General features: G+C 38.9%; 1 protein-coding gene across 1 annotated transcript; it reads right to left on the bottom strand.

The window, feature by feature from the left end:
• Positions 1-3,104: 3,104 nt before the first annotated feature.
• LOC131105426 (basic helix-loop-helix transcription factor scleraxis-like) lies at positions 3,105-16,666 on the bottom strand. Its single transcript, XM_058053539.2, has 3 exons — positions 15,956-16,666; positions 15,608-15,824; positions 3,105-3,701 (listed from the first exon to the last, which is right to left on the bottom strand). The coding sequence occupies exons 1-3, from the start codon at positions 16,339-16,341 to the stop codon at positions 3,663-3,665; spliced, it is 642 nt and encodes a 213-aa protein (XP_057909522.2). The 5' UTR covers positions 16,342-16,666; the 3' UTR covers positions 3,105-3,662.
• Positions 16,667-21,259: the final 4,593 nt, after the last annotated feature.

The raw sequence follows: 21,259 nt of genomic DNA, 5'->3' as shown, positions 1-21,259 counted from the left end.
ATAAAAAACAATAATTCTCTAATAATTAAATATCTATAATAATATAATATATATATAATATATCTATAATATCTATAATAATTATTTAGGGGGGCTTAAGAAAATTTTAGGGGGGCTTCAGACCCCTAATAGGCCTAATAAATAGGCCTAATGACGCCACTGCTGCAACCAATGAAAACCTGATTTGTAAGTATCTCCACCCACCCCCCCGGGGATGAGAGGATCTTAGAGGTGCGCCGATCGCCCAGCCACCGGCCGATATCAGTGAAAAACTGTCCCCAAGCCCCTAAAAGCTCTAAACAATAAGATGAAAGCTACCCAGGCTGTTCACAAACAATAGAACGCAGCATTATTATTAATGAGGGCAAAGAACTACCATTAAAATGATAATTCAAGCCACTTTAAAACAAAATGTCGATCAATTTAAGCAGTATTTCCTCACCTTTATCAAGCCAGGGCACATATTTTATATTAGAAAAACAAGTACGTATGTCACTAAAAGTATATTTACAGAAATAATGAATAGGTTACTGTCTGCCATAAATGGATAAAATAGTCATTTTCAGCGCAATTACCAATTATATTTCAGCACACTGTAACCGTGATTTAGTCTTTTGTTTCTCCGTGTTTGACTTTGGAAAGCAAGAAGAGTTTGAGTCCTGCAGTTGACTTTAAAAGGGAATTTCAAGCATAATGTGCTTTAACTGCATTCTTTTCAGGATTTTGCAACCATCCCAAGTTTGTTACGGCCACAACTTTAGCTGGACTTTGAATGCATTTTTTTAAATAGCGTTTTATACCCAGATGAAACGCTTCCATATTTCTCCCTTTGTTACCATTTAATTATGGTTTTGTGGCGTTTGTGAGACTGTATACACACAATAAGTTCACTTTGTTTTCAGAGTGTGTGCGTTTGTGTGTGTGTCTCTCTCTCTCTCTGTGTGTGTTTTTCATTACAAATGTTTTTCTCAGCTATTTTTGTTTGGTTTGCGTTGCTTTCAGTTGTACTTTATTGCAGACTGTTATGATATGCTACGTGCTGCTATGCTTAAATGAGCCCAGGAAGGAAGTAGGACAAAGACATCAACAGTACATTCGTAAACCAATAACATATTAGTTTACTTCTCTGACAACTACTACTTCCTTATTTGGAGGTACTGTAGTACCTAAACTGTACTTTATTTATATCATCAATCACAGCCGGCTAATGCATTAGGCAATACAGCGATCCCTCGTTTACTGCAGGCGATTAGCTCAGCAGCCCACCGTGATAAGTGAATTATTTATTCATGGAATATTTTTTATAATAATAATAATACATTTTATTTGTATAGCGCTTTTCAAAATACTCAGACGCAAAATTAAAATTAAAATTAAAATTAAAATTAAAATTAAAATTAAAATTAAAATTAAAATTAAAATTAAAATTAAAATTAAAATTAAAATTAAAATTAAAATTAAAATTAAAATTAAAATTAAACATTCATTTGTTTATACACAGTTTTGAAACTGGAAACGTCGGGGCAAGCACGGAGCGAATGGGGCAAAGAGTTCCAGAGGGTGGGGGCAGCGATGGAGAAGGCTCTGTCACCCCAGGTTCGGTTTTTGGAATTAGAGCATAGAAATTTGTTGATTTCTTACATTATTAGAAACCTCTACACATGAACTAACACCCCTATAGTCACATTTACGCCTTCCTTATCCAATGTAGAAGCCAATTAAAACATAAATAAGACAGAAAGTGATGTTGGAGGGTCTAGTTCTTACCATTAACTCTGATTCAAGCGTAAAGCAATATTACTACATATTATAATACCAAGTAAGTATTTTCTTGTATATAGTTGTTGCATAGTATAACTGTAGCTTTAAAAGCATGTCAATTTGCTGTTTGATGTGTTGTTATCATTAAAACAAAATGGCGTGTACCAGTTGACTGCAACCAGCAGGGGCGCTAAAATACCTCAATACGATGCTAGCTCGATAGCTCGATAGCTCGATAGCTCGATAGCTCGATAGCTCGATACAGTTGTTTAACAGTTAGAGAGATAAACAAGGTAACAAGTACTGCGAGGCTACACACCCTGAAAAGTCATCACCAACTTCAGGCTCGCGGCCCCCCCAAGGGAAAAAAGAGGAAGAGCCAAAGAGGAGGGGAGAGAAGGAGCGTGTGGAGAGGTAAAAAAGAGGACAGAGAGGGGACACGGGCAGATGTCCAAGGATCTATACCTGCAGATTCAATTCCACCTCATCCATCCCAGATTTTTTTTCCCCCTCTTCTCTACAAATTCCTCTCAGCTCCTCTTCTCCGCCCCATCCTGTGTTCTTCTGTCTCCCTCGGCGCTGATCTCGCTGCCCCCGAACAGAAGAAAACGGAAAAGAGGGCGAGATGGGGAGGGCTGAAGGCAGGTGCGGATGAAAAGAGGAACCAGAAGTAAAAGTAAAAAAATAAGTACATGAAAATTCTCTCCAGTGATCAATTATATAATAATCATTATTATATTATTGATTAGCCTATTATTATTACTATCATCATTATTCTTCTTCTGATTATTACTACTACTACTACTAGTAGTAGTAGAGTAGTAGGCTAGTATTAGCCTGCTTATTGGCTTACTTATTAGCCTGCTTTTGCCCTATTATATGAAATTTGTCAGAGATTTTTTTTTTATTCTATAAAAGTATCTATAAGTATCTATAATAATTATAGAATAATTAAATATCTATAATAGTATATGTCTATAATAATATAATATATCTACAATATCTATGAATATCTATAATATATTATTACTTTTCTTCTGATTATTACTACTACTACTAGGCTAGTATTAGCCTGCTTATTGGCTTGCTTATTAGCCTGCTTTTGCCCTATTATATGAATTTGTCAGAGATTTTTTTGGTAAATTTTTTTTTAAAAAATCAATAAAAAATATCTATAATAATTCTATAATTATTACATATCTATAATAATATAAATATATAATAATATATCTATAATTTCTATAAATATCTATAATAATTATTTAGAAGGGGGGCAACTCTCTAATATTCACAGTAAGATGACAAATAGGATGCCAAAACACAAAGTGAATTCACGTCCGGATACAAAACAATTTATTGACCATCTTTAGTAATTTTCCAGCACAACACAAAACCTATTCTTCGAAAAAAAAAGATCCAGCATGTAACCACAAGATAATGCCACCCTTAATCATTATTTTCCAAGAATGCGATATGCCTGTTAAATAACAGTTTCATTATATAATGTTATGTCACATAAATATAAATCTATATTACAGTTTACACATTAATAACACAGCTTTTGATGAAAACAAATTTGTCTTTCATAGGTTTGTGTGTTCCTGTGATCATGTGCCAAAGGCTCTTTACACAACAGCAATAAAGTCCCACAATTAAAGGGTCTTCATGGGTTTTATATGCATGTCAGTCTCCAAATGCTGTTTTTCCAAAGCCAAAAACTCAAAGGCTTCCTTAAGAGCACTGTAGAAAGAGCTATACAAAGAGACGTTTTGTGTACAAAGTCCAAGAAGTGCTGTAGTACTTGTTGAAAAGTCTCAGAAATGCATCACACGTCTGCTGAGTCCTCAGTTTGCAGTATTACGAAATTATTACAAAATACACGGCCAGGCGGTGCTTGGTTGTTAACTTCGGATGGCCGTTTTCCTGTCTCTGTCTTTGTTCTGCAAGAGAGAAGACATCTTTTAACCAAAACATCCATCCTTTATTTATTAATTGTTGCTTTCAGGCATTTTAACCGTTGACTTTATTATATGCTAGTGCAAATACATTTAGTTGGAAAAAGGCAAAGCAGACTTACTAATATATCCTATTATTATAATATATTCTATTTCATATTCAAGGTTGTTCAACGCTGCATAAATAAGAAGAGCAGAAAATATTTAAGGAAGAAAAAATAGCATTAATGAGATGACAAGGTAAATAGCATTAAACACAACATGTAAAAACAACAACATGGATTCACAGGCACGTGGACAGAAACTAATTGAAATATTTGTCAATGACAACGCCGCTGAACATAAAATGCTGAATTCAACCTCGATTTTAAGGTCATCGTTTGCATTTCGGTACAGTAAGGGAACAAAACTACAAACTCTTGCGGTCCCTCGCTTTTAATGTGTACTGTGTGGGAAAGGTTATGTACCGTTACGCCGCTAACGTCTATGTAAATGGAGTGAACACACCCATCCTACTTCTGGATTCCTGGATAAGCATAAAAACAGTCGCCCTTAAGGATAAAAAGGCCTGTAGATTTTGTGTTGACTCACTTTATGTTAGTCGTAGTCAAATAATGTACAAGTTAGACTCGAATCACGTACCAAAGTGACACTGATGCATGTAGGTTTGGTTGTGATGCAAGTTTTTACTGTAGCATGAACGCTTAAGCTGGAAATATGCTGCAGTGCCACCGTGTAAGCTATTTCTAATTAGCTGTGACTGGTTGCTTTTTATAATGCAGTGGAACCTTGGTAGCATCATTTTTTTCCAGATGATCCAACTGTAACCAAAACAGATGCTAACCAAATCAGTCACTAGCTGTGACTGGTCTGCTTTTTTATAATGCGGTAGAATCTTGGTTAGCATCATTTTTTTTCCAGATGATCCAACTGTAACCAAAACGGGTGCTAACCAAATCAGTCACTACCTGTGACTGGTCTGCTTTTTTGTAATACAGTGGAACCTTGGTTAGCATCATTTTTTTCCAGAAGGTCCAACCGTAACCAAAACGGATGCTAACCAAATCAGTCACTAGCTGTGACTGGTCTACTTTTGTATAATACAGTGGAACCTTGGTTAGCATCATTTTTTTCCAGAAGGTCCAACTGTAACCACAACTGGTGCTAACCAAATCAGTCACTAACTGTGACTGGTCTGATTTTTTTTATAATACAGTGGAACCTCGGTTCGCATCATTTTTTTCCAGAAAGTCCAACTGTAACCAAAACGGATGCTCACCAAATCAGTCACTAGCTGTGACTGGTCTGCTTTTTTTTATAATACAGAAGAACCTTGGTTAGCATCATTTTTTTCCAGAAGGTCCAACTGTAACCAGAATGGATGCTAACCAAATCAGTCACTAGCTGTGGCTGGTCTGCTTTTTATAATACAGTGGAACCTTGGTTAGCATCATTTTTTCCAGAAGGTCCAATCGTAACCAAAACGTATGCTAACCAAATCAGTCACTAGCTGTGACTGGTCTACTTTTGTATAATACAGTGGAACCTTGGTTTGCAACATTGTTTTCTAGAATGTCCAATTGTAACCAAAACGGATGCTAACCAAATCAGTCACTAGCTGTGAATGGTATGCTTTTTTATAATACAGTGGAACCTTGGTTAGCATCTTTTTTTCGAGAAGGTCTAACTGTAACCAAAACGGATGCTAACCAGAAGAATTTTAGAAAATTTCCCTACAATGTGTATAAAGATATAGTGTATAAATATAAAGATCCATTGGTGCAGTTGCATCATCACATCTTTTTACCTCCTGTGCAAAAAAAAATGTATTGTCTTTGGTATTGAATAAGTTAATAACAAGACGTGCATAATTTTGTACGCTAACTAAAAAAAATGACCACAAAATTTTGGTGTAAATTTCCAATGGTAACCAAAAAAACGTGCTAACCGAGGTTCCGCTGTCCATGTCTGTATTTTCCATTTCGCCAAAGTGTGAAAAAGTTCCCAGAACTAAAGCGAAGAACCATACGAGCGGGTATATGAATATGATATAAAGACACAGCATAAGCATATAACCAATTTCGGGGCAACATGTACCATAAAAGTGACTGATGTTCCACATGGATTAGTTCCGGCTCCAACAACAGATGTCTCTATATCACTGTCGCCAATGTTTACTACTACAACGGAAGCAAAATATTGAGTCATAGAGAGTTTTTAGGTGGAGAATTACACGTAACATGTCCGCCGCCGCCGCCGGAGCTATAAATCAATCAATACGCTGTCAGAAGGGTCGGGCGACCGGGCTTTCGAACAGGTAACAGAAGGAGTAAATTTCATGTGATTGCTGTCTGACATCACGAGCTGGCATCGGACACGATCGTATGTATCTGCGGTATCTGTAGAGTAGCGCACTCTTGATTTCCTGGCTGGCGGATGGTCTCTCTATCTGGCCAGGAAAATAACATCACTTTTTCCCTCCCCTTCCCACCCCCAACTTTGCTTGGCTACCATGAAACTTTCAAGTAGCGCTCGAGGGATTTTATCGAAACGGACTACTGAGTGATATGCAACACATCATCCCTGCTTGGTTTATTGTTTTTCAAGGCCAATGTTTCATAGATCAACTCGCAGCTGACAAAAGATATGCAGCCTTTTACAAACAAGAGCGCTAATATCGTTTAGGTTTGCCAGAGAAAACAGAGATGTCATTAAATGTGGCTGGAAATGCGTTAGTAGGTAGCAAGGTTAAAATGATCGCCTCAGGTGAGGTCATGGATGAATAAGAGCCCCCCCCCCCCCTTCCTTGTCTACCCTCTCGTGAATTTCGTCTCATTCTTGCTTCCCTCTCATCAGCCCAACACCTGTTCCATATTTCCTCTCAGACCGAGCACAAGGTGTAGGTGTTTGGAAAAAATAATCACCCTGACAGACATCAACAAAGGTGGGTAGGTGTTTGGATGGATATCGGGACCGGAATGAGGGGGTGAGATCATTGGATTTGGGAAGGAACCGCTCCTCCCACAGACTGAGGTGAGAGGAAGGAGACAATCCTGGATACGGAAAGTCACCATAAGACCGATGTTATCTGGCTGTGTGTACACGGTGCTAAAACGAAGGTGCTAAAATCGGAGACAGAGCAGCGTAATTACAACACAGGAGGTTTTGGACAAGACTGTTAATGTTCTAAATGGAGTACCGCCATTCAAAGACTGTGGCTTCGGTTACACAATCAAACATCAGCCAAGTCAACCATGACAGAATTTAGGAATATTACTGTGATTAATGTGTTGAGGGAACTTTAAACCATAGTGATGTTGGCTAAAACCGCGGCGAGCGATGGTAATAGTAGTAATGTCAGTCAAAAAAAGACGTCTATTGACCGTCGACCACTTCTATGCAATTGTTATTTTGTTGGAGACAAATACAGATATTGTCGGAACACAACATTTATCAACACAAACTTGGAATCCTTTAAAAATATTTGACATTTTAATAATAATAAGAATACATTTTATTTGTATAGCACTTTTCAGAGTACCTAAATATGCTTTACAGTGGAGAAAAAAAAATGTAGTTGAGTAAAAACAGAATAAACGATGCATTAAAATTCAATATCCATACATATTTTGTCATCTATAATGACATGTTTGCACCCAGGGCTGCACGGCGTCCGAGTGGTTAGCGTGCAGACCTCACAGCTAGGAGACCCAAGTTCAATCCCACCCTCAGCCGTCTCTAGTTTGCATGTTCTCGCAATGACAATGCGTGGGTTTTCTCCGGGTACTCCGGTTTCCTCCCACATTCCAAAAACATGCTAGGTTAATTAGTATGAATGTGAGTGTGAATGGTTGTTTGTCTATATGTGCCATGTGATTGGCTGCCCACCAGTCCAGGGTGTACCCTTCCTCTTGCCCGAAGGCTCCCGTGAGGATGAGCGGTAGAAAATGAATGAATGAATACCATTAAGTAATATACATTCATATCAGTAGAAAAATACATTCAAAATACAGACAATAAAAAAATATGTACATAACTTAGTGGGAGAAATGTGGCCAAAAAAGCTAAAGAAAAAGCCACCAGTGGCCACCAGTCCAGCAGAGAAGAACTCTGATTCTCGCCCAAAGACAGCTGGGGTAGGCTCCAGCACCCCGCGACCTTCACAAGGATAAGTGCCATAAAATGAATGAACAAATGATTATTTTTAAATGTATCCAGCAACAGAACAAAACAAACGTGTACGACCAGAAAAAAAAATGCACAGCGCTTCCAAGTGTGTGGAGTAAAGTACGCAATGTAGTTGAAAATAAGTCACAACAACATGAAATATGTACCAAGGTACTTATAAGACCATAATATGTCATGTTTGAGTTTTCCATGCACTGCGTCATCGTGAGGTGTGCAGGTCCATTTGCAATACCAAATTCCAAAATGCCCTTGCCTGATAAAAGAATAATGACTTCACCTAATTCCATAATGACAATTCCCAGACCCCAGACTGTGGGAACGCTGGCACCCAAATTATATGTCCCGCCAATTTTTACATTTATTAATTTGCGTCTGACCGCCATCACTTGGACAAGTGCCACCTCGGTGTGCTGAGTGACGGTGGTACAGTTGTTGCCGGGTGAGGGGGGGTTACTTGAGTCAAAACGGAGGGGAGGCGAACCGGGTAGTCAAAACAATCCCTTGAAGACTAACACGGCATGGTCACATGACATCCCTACGGCGCTCTCTCTCCAAACACACACGCACGCACAGCACTTTCCCCATGGAGTGATTTGTCCGAGACTAATATGATTACCTGATGACGTTTTCTTTAGATACAACATGATGACATTACCACGTTGAAATAATATTATTCTTGCATCAACGTGAAAGACGTTAGTTTAACCTTAATGTTAGGACAATAAACACTTTCTTATCAATAGCGCTATTGAACTTTTTATTGAACTCCTTATTTCTAAAATCACAAATACTTCAACTTGCTGATATAGTTCATCCTCAAACAGCTAAAATAATGCATAAGGCTAAAAATAACCAATTACTTTTAAAATGTCATCCAATACTTCTCTACAAGAGAGGAGAAATATGATCTCAGGGAAGAAGTACATTTGAAACACTTATATGCTAGGACTACGTTAAAAAGCCATAGCATTTCAGTATGTGGAATCAAACTATGGGATGGATTGAGTAAGGAAATCAAACAATGCACAACGATGAGCCAATTCAAGAAACAATACAAGCATGATGTTTGCTAAATACAAGGATGAAGAGTCTTGAACCAGTCATGATGTGCTATATATATCACTATATTGACACTTAGGAAAGCAGGAAGTGAACAAATGTAAGAGATGAAATGTTAACCAAATCACTAACTATTACACACTTGTCATGATGTGCTATATATATCACTATATTGACACTTACTATGTTACCCATTATGTCATTGGATGCTCATATCACCTCGTACTTTAGTACGTGACAAAAAGTAACAATAAAAAAGTAAATAAATAAATAATAAATTCAATTAAATTAAAAAAAAAATTATTAGGAAAGCAGGAGGTGAACAAATGTAACAGTTACTGATTATAAAAGTACCAGATGGAGGGGTAGGATTTAATAAGCTTTGCTTCTTCCTACTCCTTTTGGACATGTGGAACTGTGAACTGATTATGTGATGCATTCAATTGTAATCTGATGCATGTTCAAATGAAATAAAACCATTACCATTCTGTCCAAAACAACCACTAGCCACAAAAAGAAAGTGAGACGCAAATAAATTTTTTTTTGTATTGTTTTGTTGAACTGCATACATTTAAATCAACCAGTGTCTTAGAACGTATCGTGTTGGTGATGAATGAAAGTCAGACAAATGAAATTAAACCATTACCATTACAATTACCATACAGTTTTACTGTGAAACTCAATCTGTGTCCTTTTTTAACTGTGGATTTTCCATGCTCTCGCTCTATTTCCCTGTGTTAATCCATCCTGTCAAATGCAAACATCTAATTTAGCTCCTGGCGGCACCAAGAGAGGAAAGACTTGGTTGGAAAATATCATTTCATTCGAGCTCGACTCCGTAAATCATATAAGGAGATTGGTATTTCAGCGTGAAATGAAAAAGGCTGATATTTTTGTTGTTGTAAAGTGAGAATATTTTACAATAAATATAAGTCAGCCCCCCAGCCCCCTGATGGGTGTCATACAAGGGTTGACCATTAGTGAGCAGATTAGATTGAAAGTTGACATTGAAATGGTTCCATAAATTACACATCACAACTTAAGTAACAAGCTAACTACGCCGCAGTGTGCCATTATGTGGCTTGGATACATCAGACATGCACTTCACGCTCACTGTGGTTTACAAATAAGCATCCTCATGGCTTCTGAAAAACACACACCACACCACGTGTACACCCCGCGTCTTAATACAGTAATTATTCCCAAATTGAGATATGCGTTATGTTAGATAAAGCCACTAACTTTGGTAATATTTAAAATCTCTATATGGGTGCAGTTTTATTTTAAGTTGAAGTGTGAACAAGCCTTTCCCCCTGGAGACCAAATGACAACAAAATGATAGTTTTACTAATAGATTTTGTTAGTTATCTGACCCGACTTCATCTGTCGGTGTTAAATTGGCCTTTAACTGCTTCCATCTGGGCTGAGAACAGGCAGACAGGTCCGCCTATGACGGCACGGAGTCACACATATGCACTGATCAAGGCGAACACACACACACACACACACACAGACGTGGGCGAGAATATATACGTATATATATATATGTGAAAATTGCCCCTCCTATATTAGCCACCTTGGATGCACCTCATTAGCATCACTTAAAATTAGACGCAAAGTGGCAACACCGGCAGTATCAGAAAATGAGGGTAATTTACTTTTCATCTATGACCTTGAAACGTCTACTTTCATGAGCGCAAGTGATGTCATGCTTTTTTCCACCCCAAAAACAGACTAATAACCAAATGACTGTAAAAACCACAGTCATTAGTGCGCTCCTAAAAGTGCTATCCATGCAGTTAGGCTCCCATGCATGCGTGCATGCTCTATTTGGTGTCTAGAAAGTTTCAGCACAGTTAAAAAAAAAACAAAAAAAAAACAAAAAAAAAAAGTGTCCAAACTGGAGAACAAATGGCAGGCTGATTATCCCACAGAGTCTGCGGGTATTTCTCCTCCTTGTTTTCTCTCTCTCTCCATGCCTGTTTCCACAACTTCCTGCACGCCATTAGTTAGGACGTGTTGAAAGCGCTGTCGTGATCCAGACCTCCTTAACTGAGTAATCATATAGGGGTTTTTGGATGTCTCAAAAGCAGCAATGAACTGCCGTCTGGCCGGAGAAGAAAAACGAGGAGACTTGGAATGACATGGTTTTGATCAAGTCTGCCTGCTGCAGAGGGTGCGTGGTTAGGAAGGCTGGCGTGTGTGTGTGTGTGTGTGTGTGTGTGTGTGGATGTGTGAGAGGGTGTGAGTGTGAGCAGTGACGTTTTTTTTTTTTTTTTAAAGCACTTTCCAGGCTTCTTTAACATACCATCAAAGCTTAACGTCAATGTGTTTCTAATAGTGGCAGCTGAATTAAACACTGGCTATACAGGCCTAAATCATTTTCAGAACAATTAGCTCATTTGTTGCTGCGCTCTGAATTGCCAATGACTTCCAGACACAGAGCGCAAGCGTGTGTGTGTGTGTGTGTGTATATGTGTCCCATACGAGCATGGTCACATACTAAACCTCAGTGATGGTGTCACCAAATACACTCATTTTCTGTCATTCCCCAGAGTGACTCTGATTCATCCTAGCGCTAGGCCTTCAAATGTATTCACATTGTCGCTCACGTGCACAAACCCGCAAAAGGAGAGATAAGTCACTCTCCAGCGTTCACCCAAAAGAGTCATCTCATAAGACTTTTACTGTAACCCACATGAAAATGGAAAGGGTTGAACCAATTAGGAAGCGTGCACATCATCATCCCTTAATTGGTTTCATATCTAAATTTAAAACGTATCAAATAACTACTACTGGAGAAGGTCTTTTTCTTATTTGGATTACCAGACATAGATTCAATTAACTTTTGAGGTGAAATAGATTTGGTTTTGGAGGGTTAGAATTAAATATGTCCTACGCCCTCCAATGCAACACAGCATATCATAAATGAATATCATTCTAAGTAATGGTAATGGTAATGATTTAATTTCATTTGAACATGCATCAGATTACAATTGAGTGCATCCCATAATCAGTTCACAGTTCCACATGTCCAAAAGGAGTAGGAAGAAGCAAAGCTTATTAAATCCTACCCCTCCATCTGGTACTTTTACAATCACTAACTGTTACATTTGTTCACTTCCTGCTTTCCTAATATAGTAGTTTTTTTGTTTAATTTTTAATTTTTAATTTTTAATTTTTAATTTTTATTTTTTTTAATTTTTAATTTTTAATTTTTAATTTTTAATTTTTAATTTTTAATTTTTAATTTTTAATTTTTAATTTTTAATTTTTAATTTTTAATTTTTAATTTTTAATTTTTTTTTAATTCTTTTGTCACATGCCAAAGTACAAGGTGATATGACATGTAATTATTTTTAATTCTACGGATTAAGGTTTGTATCTTTTTCTACCAGACTCCGCTGAATTTCATTATCACCATATTGTGATACATCCTCAAAAATATTGTGACACATGCTAAAGTCCATATCGCCTGAATCAAAGTGAAGCACAGGAAGTGTGCCTTGCGTTACGCAGTACACGGTAAACACGCAGACGCCATGACTAGCGCTAGCGCCAAGGAGAAGCCAGAGCTTGAAAATATTCTTCCATTGTTGCGTTTGTTTGGGAACACTTTGCCTTCAAAGTCAAATATCTAAACAGACAAGAGGAACACATCGAGAAAGGTATGATTAAAGTGGTACATGCAAAAAAAGGGGGGGGGCGTGGCAGCGGCGATAAATCTCAGTGACCATACCAAAAGAACAAAATGATTTTCCGCTCTGTAATCACCTGCTCCGACTCTGCCCTGTAGGCCACTTAAATACAAAGTAGAGACACTTTTCCAAGGAAATAAAAAGCTCTCATATCCGACTGATCTAATTTAACCCTTCAAATGCCAGCTGGGTTAGGGCTTCCACTTTGAAGACAACAATAGAAGTGCTTATTCTATTGTGGCAGCTATGCTTTCGATATTTTTATTGTGCAGATGCGGTTTTACGACGCAAGCAGAGCTAAAGTTACAAGACTATTTCATAATAGGTCAGAATGACATAGTGGAGTTATCTGTCAGTCCTTAGAATTAGAAGCTCATCGTGTATTGATGAAGCTGGTCTATGGAAATTTAATTTCTCAGTCAGTCAGTAACAGTATTGCACCGCTAACTGGCTAAGATCTTTTTCTTAAGACTGACTGATACATCGGTTGTACTGTTCCACCCTTTGTGGGTCCTCTGTAGGCAGCGGTAATGCAGACACTGCCGGACCTGGTGGGTCACTTGGCCCCGATGCAAGCAGACTGACAAAGTGAAAATAATGGACCCTGTTACAAAGTTGTGCAGAACTATCATATTGTTTCTTTGTAACCTTGCTACGTGTTTACATATTTACAAAAACTGCAGTGAAGTATTGATGTGTATTAAAGTACGTATAATCATTCCAATGCAAATACGTCCAGCATACAAACCAGCTAATGTGAAACAGAATAAGCGCAACTGACTGAAAAGTTTTCTACCCAGCATGCATTTCCAGGTCCAGCATGCATGGGCACCAGCGAGTTGACAGCAGCAGATAGTATTACACGGATCCTACTGACAGCTCTGACCTCCACAGGCTAATCGATATGCCGACGCAGGGGAGCGGCAAGGAGAGAGGCTTGGGGAAAGGGTGGTGAGGAAAGATATGAAATAGAGACGTATATCGGCGGGCGGCGGGCGCGTGCGTATAAAAGGCGGTGGAAGCTTAAGGTCAAGGAACGAGTAAAAATGTTTTTGGATGAGGCAAACAAGAGCAAGCAGTTGGTTTGCATGTGTGTAGTATTTTTTGTGACCCCCCCCCCCCCCCCACGGGAATGGCATGCATTTGGTGATGTGACGGCACTACACCCGTCGTGTAAACGTACCCCAAGGCTAGTTTTTTGCTCTAGTCCAGGTTTTAGCCACTGACGGCATGCATGGCCTTAGCTCATCCAAGTGGGGAGGATGAAGAGAGCCTGCTGAGATTTAGGTTATCCCTCAGCTGAAGGGTCTCCGGGTTTAGACGCTGAGGAGAGTATTGGCTTTCACGCGCTGCTGTGGCAAGGGGGGGTAGGAGTGTGGGGTGGGGGGGAGTCTGCCAGATGTCAGCTCCTTGCCCATAAATCCTGCTTAAATGGGCAACATCCAGGTTAGAGAGGCAAAGTTGAATGGACGCCACCGCTATATCGTTTTCAGTGCTATATGATGGTCGTACCGGAGGATGAAAAACTGGACTGGCTTCCAACTCCAGTTGGAAGTCTTCTCCATTACATCTATTTCCTGTGCTGAATGAGATAAATGTTGTTTGAACCGCAGCTTGATAGAGTTCCTATTCATGTGGTCAGCAGTGTGTGAGTCGGGAGAGACAACCCCCCCTCCCACACACACACACATTATTGTTTTACAAATCTTGTTTTTACCTTGACTACTTGATTGCTTTGAGGTAAATCCTGAATTGTAAACTATGGTAATGGTAATGGTAATGGTAATGGTAATGGTAATGGTAATGGTAATGGTAATGGTAATGGTAATGGTTTTATTTCATTTGAACATGCATCAGATTACAATCGAGTACATCCCATAATCAGTTCACAGTTCCACATGTCCAAAAAAGCTTATTAAATCCTACCCCTCCTTGTTCACTTCCTGCTTTCCTAATATGATTTAAAGTTTTTTTAATTTTTAATTTTTAATTTTTAATTTTTAATTTTTAATTTTTAATTTTTAATTTTTAATTTTTAATTTTTTATTTTTTATTTTTTTAATTTGTAATTTTTTTTGTCACGTACCGAAGTAGGAGGTGATATGACCATCCAAATTAGGTACCATAGTAAGTGTCAATATAGTGATACATATAGCATGACTGGTTCAAGACTCTTCATTCTTACTCAATCCATTCCATAGTTCGATTCCACATACTGAAATGCTATGGCTTTGCATTATTTTATCTGTTTGAAGATGAACTATATCAGCAAGTTGAAGTATTTGTGATTTTAGAAATAAGGAGTTAGTATGTTCTCTGTAGGCGGCATTATGAATTATCCTTACTGACCTTTTTTGCAGTACATTTAGCGAGTGAAGATTGCTTTTATAGTTATTAGCCCATATTTCCACACAATAAGTAAGATATGGTAGAAACCAGAGAGCAATAAAGAGTGTGGAGTGTAAACTAAGTCCTGAACTCAGTCAAGATGACTCACATCATCGTCATATTTACATCGATACATTTCTGAATTAGGTCTATCGAGTCGCCACTTTATTTATACGCGAACCAGGAAATCCATTTTTGCAATCTGTCACCCATCATATTGTTTTTATTCCCAAATTGTAGATCTAAAAAGCCACCATGATGCTTCAAGCCACCTGCCTGACTAAATGTTCCTCCCAACAGAGCAATTATTTGCAGTTTTTGCCCCCCCCAATAGCGCACTTGAAAGCCGTTCTGCTTTTAATATCCCTCAGGGCCAATCAGGTTTATAAGCTCAGTCACTGATCCCACATCAGCTTTCAATGCCTAAATGACCTTTAAGCATGTGGTTGTGACCATTTAGAAGCAAACTTTGGACAAAAATGCTATTTGGGTATGATTTTATGTAAAAAAATAACACTTTTATCGATATATATTTATGTATGTTTTTGATCCGCTTACCATTTTCCTCTGGTTGCTGAGGCAGAATGTGCAGATGTGCTTGGGCTGGCCTGATTGGTCGGATCCTCTGTTGGGGGAGGAGTTGACCTGAAAGAACGGTGGCGATGGGGCGTGGCAGGGCTGTCCGTCATGAAGCCCCTCGCCCAGGAGCAAAACGTTTCCCAGATGACTGATGTAGCTGCTGGCCAAGCGAAGCGTCTCGATCTTTGACAGCTTCCTAATCATTTTATTGAATGGAGAATGTGTACATTAATATTAATATTTACATTCTGTAGTAATATTTGGTGATGTTGAGACACTAAGAAGTAAATGAATATTATTTGTGGTATTGGTGAGAGGTTTGCGTACCTGTCTGCAGGCTCAGTCGGGATGAGCGTACGTAGCGCGGTGAACGCCGTGTTGACAGAATTGGTTCGATCCCTCTCTCGAGCATTGGCCGCCGTCCTCTGGCGGATTTCGGTCGGGGGAGACGAACCCGGGACTCCGAGCCTCCCTAGAACCGCCTCGACTCCTCCGCCTCCACCTCCCACGCATAGCTTCCTCTTCCTGTTCACCTTGATGTGAAAGGCAGACGGGGATGAGGATGACAGGCGGAAGGCGGCCGAATTGGTGGAGCGCTCCTCCGAACCCGAGCCTTCGCTGCCGTTCTCATCGTCATCTTCGGAGAGGAGAGCGATGTCACCGTACAGGAAGCGGCCTGCTGGAGGCGCCGTGCGCAGCATAGCGAAAGTCATCTCGACCAAAGTAACGCTGGGGGTCAAAGGGCGTCCTGGAAAACCTCTTCCTTACAGGAAGCTCTCGGATCAAAGTCTGCCCCTAAGTGATATTGACCGCTTGATGCTAAGTCTGCGCTGCAACAGGTGGCTGCAGCTTCCAGGATCCTCTTCTTCGCTTCACATCCCAGGAATCACTTTTGCATCTAGTTAAATCCTTCGGAAGAACGCCGAACTAAAACCAGCGGACGTGTTGTTGATTCACGTCAAGCAGCCTTCGAGTCAATTTGGCCGCTTCGGTCCCGGCTGCAAAAATGACTCAGCGCCTGTGGCAGCGGTTTGACTTTCTCTCTCTTTGCCGCTACGCTCCACGTGTGCCTGCTGTCTGAGTGTTTCCGTCTGCCTCGGGGTTTATAGCTGGTGGGAGGGCCTGAAAACTCCCCCCGCTCCTCCTTCGGAGAGGCGAGGGTCCCTCGGCTGCTGTCTAGAAGTAGGCCAGAGAGACCGGAGGCATGAGGCAAACCATCGGCGGGTGTTTGTTTTGGCAGCCCACCAGTGGGTTTCAGGGGGAATCCACCCTTTAACACGAGCTGCATCGCTATCGTTCACCAAGTGGCGGAAGTGTCCACTGACACTCATTTCTGACACAAATTGTTCAAGTTCATCAAGTCTTCTTCAAGTCACACAGAATGGTGAGATAAGTAAATAATATGAAGCGACATGACACCCTAATCCACAGATTAATTAACCCTTAGATGCATGAGTGGGTCAAAAATGACGGGTCGGGTTGTTTTCTTGAAAAATCATTTCATATTGCAGCTATTCCTCAAAAAACATGTTTTTGATATTATGCTGTTCACATTTTTAACTTATCTTTTATACATTTTAAGAAATTTTAGTTTTTGTGTTACTACCCCAACCTTCCATAAGTGGGTCAAAAATGACCCGGTCAGGTTGTTTTCTTGAAATATCTTCATAATGAAAATTTTTATCATTTCATATTCCAGGTATTCCTCAAAAAACATATTTCTGATGTCATGCCGTTCACATTTTTAGCTTATCTTTTTATACATTTTAAGATTTTTTTGTTTTTATGTTACTACCCCAACCTTCCATAAGTGGGTCAAAAATGACCCGGTCAGGTTGTTTTCTTGAAATATCTTCGTAATTAATTTTTTTTTATCATTTCATATTCCAGGTATTTCTCAAAAAACATGTTTTTGATATCATGCCATTCACATTTTTAACTTATCTTTCATACATTTTAAGAATTTTTTGTTTTTGTGTTAATACCCCAACCTTCCATAAGTGGGTCAAAAATGATCTGGTTAGGTTGTTTTCTTGAAATATCTTTCATATTTCATAGTCCAGGTATTCCACAAAAAACATGTTTTTGATATCATGCCGTTCATGTTTTTAACTTATCTTTTATACATTTTAAGAATTTTTGGTTTTTATGTTACTACCCCAACCTTCCATAAGTGGGTCAAAAATGACCTGGTCAGGTTGTTTTCTTTAAATATCTTCGTAATTGAATTTTTTTTATCATTTCATATTCCAGGTATTTCTCAAAAAACATGTTTTTGATACTATGCTGTTCACATTTTTAACTTACCTTTCATACATTTTAAGATTTTTTTGTTTTTGTGTTACTACCCCAACCTTCCATAAGTGGGTCAAAAATGACCCGGTCAGGTTGTTTTCGTCAGGTTGTATCTTTGTAATGAAAAATATGAACATTTTTTATCATTTCATATTCCAGCTATTCCTCAAAAAACATGTTTTTGATATCATGCTGTTCACATTTTTAACTTATCTTTTATACATTTTAAGAAATTTTAGTTTTTGTGTTACTACCCCAACCTTCCATAAGTGGGTCAAAAATGACCCGGTCAGGTTGTTTTCTTTAAATATCTCTGTAATTAAAATTTTTTATCATTTCATATTCCAGATATTCCTCAAAAAACATGTTTTTGGTATCATGCCGTTCACATTTTTAACTTACCTTTATGCAACACACAATGGATCCTCACATTTTCTATTGTTGTACGGGGTCATTTTCTTTTTCAAAGATGTAAAAAAGTGAAAAATGAAGATGTTTCTAACGAATGTTTCTAATGAAGATGTTTGAATATAATACTAAATATCATACAAGTGATTATTCCTAACCAAAATGGCAAAATTGGCATAAAAAGGCATTGATTCTAGTATAGGGTCCAGTCACTCGTGCATTTAGGGGTTAAACACAGAAGAATGAGTAAACAATATATGTCATTTTTGGTCATTTTTGTTCTTGTTCTATTGACAATTCACCGTCACCCAATGAACTGACTGCAAGTGTGTCTGGCCCCCAGCCTGATTGGTCCGTCTGTGTTTGGTGCCCAATGAATGGAAAGGTGTACAACCATTTTGTTATCCTTACAACAAAAACCGAAGCGATCTGTATCCGTGTCGTCGTTGCGGCTGTCATTGTTCAGTTATTCCACTCTGAGTAATTTTCCTCTAATTCAACAGACAAAGAACTTCCAAAAAACTCATTTTGGTCATCCGCATAATTTGAGTTATGAAGCAAGATTTTGCCTTTCCCCATATCATCTTTTCCTCCCTCGCCCCCCAACCCCCCTCCCTGTATTGTTTATGTCTCTGGACAGCAGGCTTGGCGGCCAGCAGCCGCAGCTCTGGAAGCTGGCGGTTCTGTGGAGGCTTGTGGCTGAGGTCTGGAACTAGACTATTATACAGCCATGGCTAGTAAAAGCTAGGATACTGGAAGCCTTTCTATGTTTGGATATATATATATATATATATATGTATATATATATATATATATATATATATATATATATATGTCTGTCTGTCCATTCAATGAATACTGCGTATCTCCAGACTTTTTTTTATGAATTGCAGTAGAGAAATTAGGATTTGTCCTATAGGTAAATGGTAGTACCAATGTACTGTATACATGGAGTGACTTTTACCTCCGTGGATGGTTGTTTGTCAATCTGTGCCCTCGGACTAACCCAGGGGTCGGCAACCTTTACTATGAAAAAAGCCATTTTAGGAAAATGCTGAAGAAAAATAGCCTCAGAAGAGAGCCAGATAACATATAGTCCGTTTAAAACAACATTGGAGGGAATTTAGAAGTATCAAAGTAGTTCAGATAAGAAAAAACGAGTTGGAGTACTCTTGCTAGTATTGGAGATAAACATAAATGTTTGTGTAAACTACTGTAAACGTACCTGATTTGTTTACTCTGGCGCAAACACGTTCCCAAATGATCTCTAATTTATTTTTGAGAATGTCTTTTTCTTGTCCAATAAATTGACCTCACCTGGCCTAGGTCAGGGGTCGGCAACCTTTACTATCAAAAGAGCCATTTTACCCCCTCGCTCACAAAAGAAAAATAAACTGGAGCCGCAAAACATAGTATGTTTAAAACAACATTGGAGGGAATTTGGAAGTATCAAAGTAGTTCAGATAAGAAAAAACGAGTTGGAGTACTCTTGCTAGTATTGGAGATAAACACAAATGTATATGTAAACTACTGTAAACATACCTGATTTGTTTACTCTGGCGCAAACACTTTCCCAAATGATCTCTAATTTATTTATTTATTTATGTATTTTTCTTGACCAATAAATTGACCTCACCTGGCCTAGGTCAGGGGTCGGCAACCTTTACTATGAAAAAAACCATTTTACCCCTTTGCCCACTGAAGAAAAATAACCTGGAGCCGCAAAACATATAGTATGTTTAAAACAACATTGGAGGGAATTTGGGGGTATCAAAGTAGTTCAGATAAGAAAAGACGAGTTGGAGTACTCTTGCTAGTATTGGAGATAAACTTACATAAATGTATGTGTAAACTACTGTAAACTTACCTGATTTGTTTACTCTGCCGCAAACAAATTCCCATGTCACTGTTTTTGAATTAACTATAATTTATTTTTGAGAATTTTCAAATAGCTTTGGGAAAGTATTACTTATTTTCCTTCATGTTTACCCGTGTGAGAGAAAACTGAGTCAAAGTCAGTCAGGATGCATTCATGGTCTCACACAAAGTTGGATTTTTTTTAAGGTCATTACAAAAGACGTGCATTTTCCCCACTCGAGTGTTAAAAATATTCAAGCTTTGCAAAAGGAGCCACAACAAAGAGGCTGAAGAGCCACATGCCGCTCTGGAGCCGCAGGTTGCTGACCCCTGGACTGACCGTTTGGCCTCTCCATGGAGGATATGTTGGCTTCCTCATGACACTAAAAATGGATGAAAATGTGCTTTTCATTGGTCGTCACTGATGAGCAATATTTAACACTCCAAAATGTTTCCCTTGGCAACTTTGATTCAACTTTGGGATTTGATTAAGCGGGGTTATGCAACGTGCAACATTTTGTTTCTAGGGACCCGACTGACCTTATTTTTTTTTTCCTGGTGTAAATACTATACGGTGGTTAAAGGCTGACACCGAACTCCGTAATCCTCAGTAGTCTGGTGTTGAAAACTGGAACCCCAGCTGCCGTCGCTGGTATGCCTTCTTTTGTGTAAATTGGCAACGGAAAGTTGCCGTTGAAAACCAATAGCACAATCTGTCAGAATTACACAACGTTACATTCAGCATTCATCACTCCCCGACGCTCCACTTCCACACGTTTGTGTTCGATCCCCTGCAGCGTCAGGCCTCATGCTTATGTTATGCTATTGACTTGCTGTATGTAAGGCAAGGTTATTTTGAGGTCATTCGATGTGATTTACAGAAAGGAAGGGTAAAAATTCATTCATTCATTTTCTACCGCTTTTTCGTCACGAGGGTCGCGGGGGTGCTGGAGCCTATCCCAGCTGTCTTCGGGCGAGAGGCGGGGTAGACTGGTGGCCAGCCAATCACAGGGCACATATAGACAAACAACCATTCACACTCACATTCATACCTATGGATAATTTGGAGTC

This window comes from Doryrhamphus excisus, linkage group LG5, assembly GCF_037039965.1.
Source record: "Doryrhamphus excisus strain RoL-2023G ecotype Guam linkage group LG5, RoL_Dexc_Guam_v1.1, whole genome shotgun sequence".
NCBI lineage: Eukaryota > Metazoa > Chordata > Actinopteri > Syngnathiformes > Syngnathidae > Doryrhamphus > Doryrhamphus excisus.
The sequence above is the reverse complement of the archived record's forward strand: the minus strand, read 5'-3'. Positions and strand labels throughout refer to the sequence as shown.

Bases quoted from the DNA above. Each gene is read 5' to 3' on its own strand.
- LOC131105426 (XM_058053539.2), bottom strand. From the start codon at position 16,341: ATGACTTTCGCTATGCTGCGCACGGCGCCTCCAGCAGGCCGCTTCCTG. The intron at 15,825-15,955 runs GTACGCAAACCT...TAAAATGATTAG, and splicing joins CCGACTGAGCCTGCAGACAG to GAAGCTGTCAAAGATCGAGA. The intron at 3,702-15,607 runs GTAAGCGGATCA...TCTCTCTTGCAG, and splicing joins TCAGCAACCAGAGGAAAATG to AACAAAGACAGAGACAGGAA.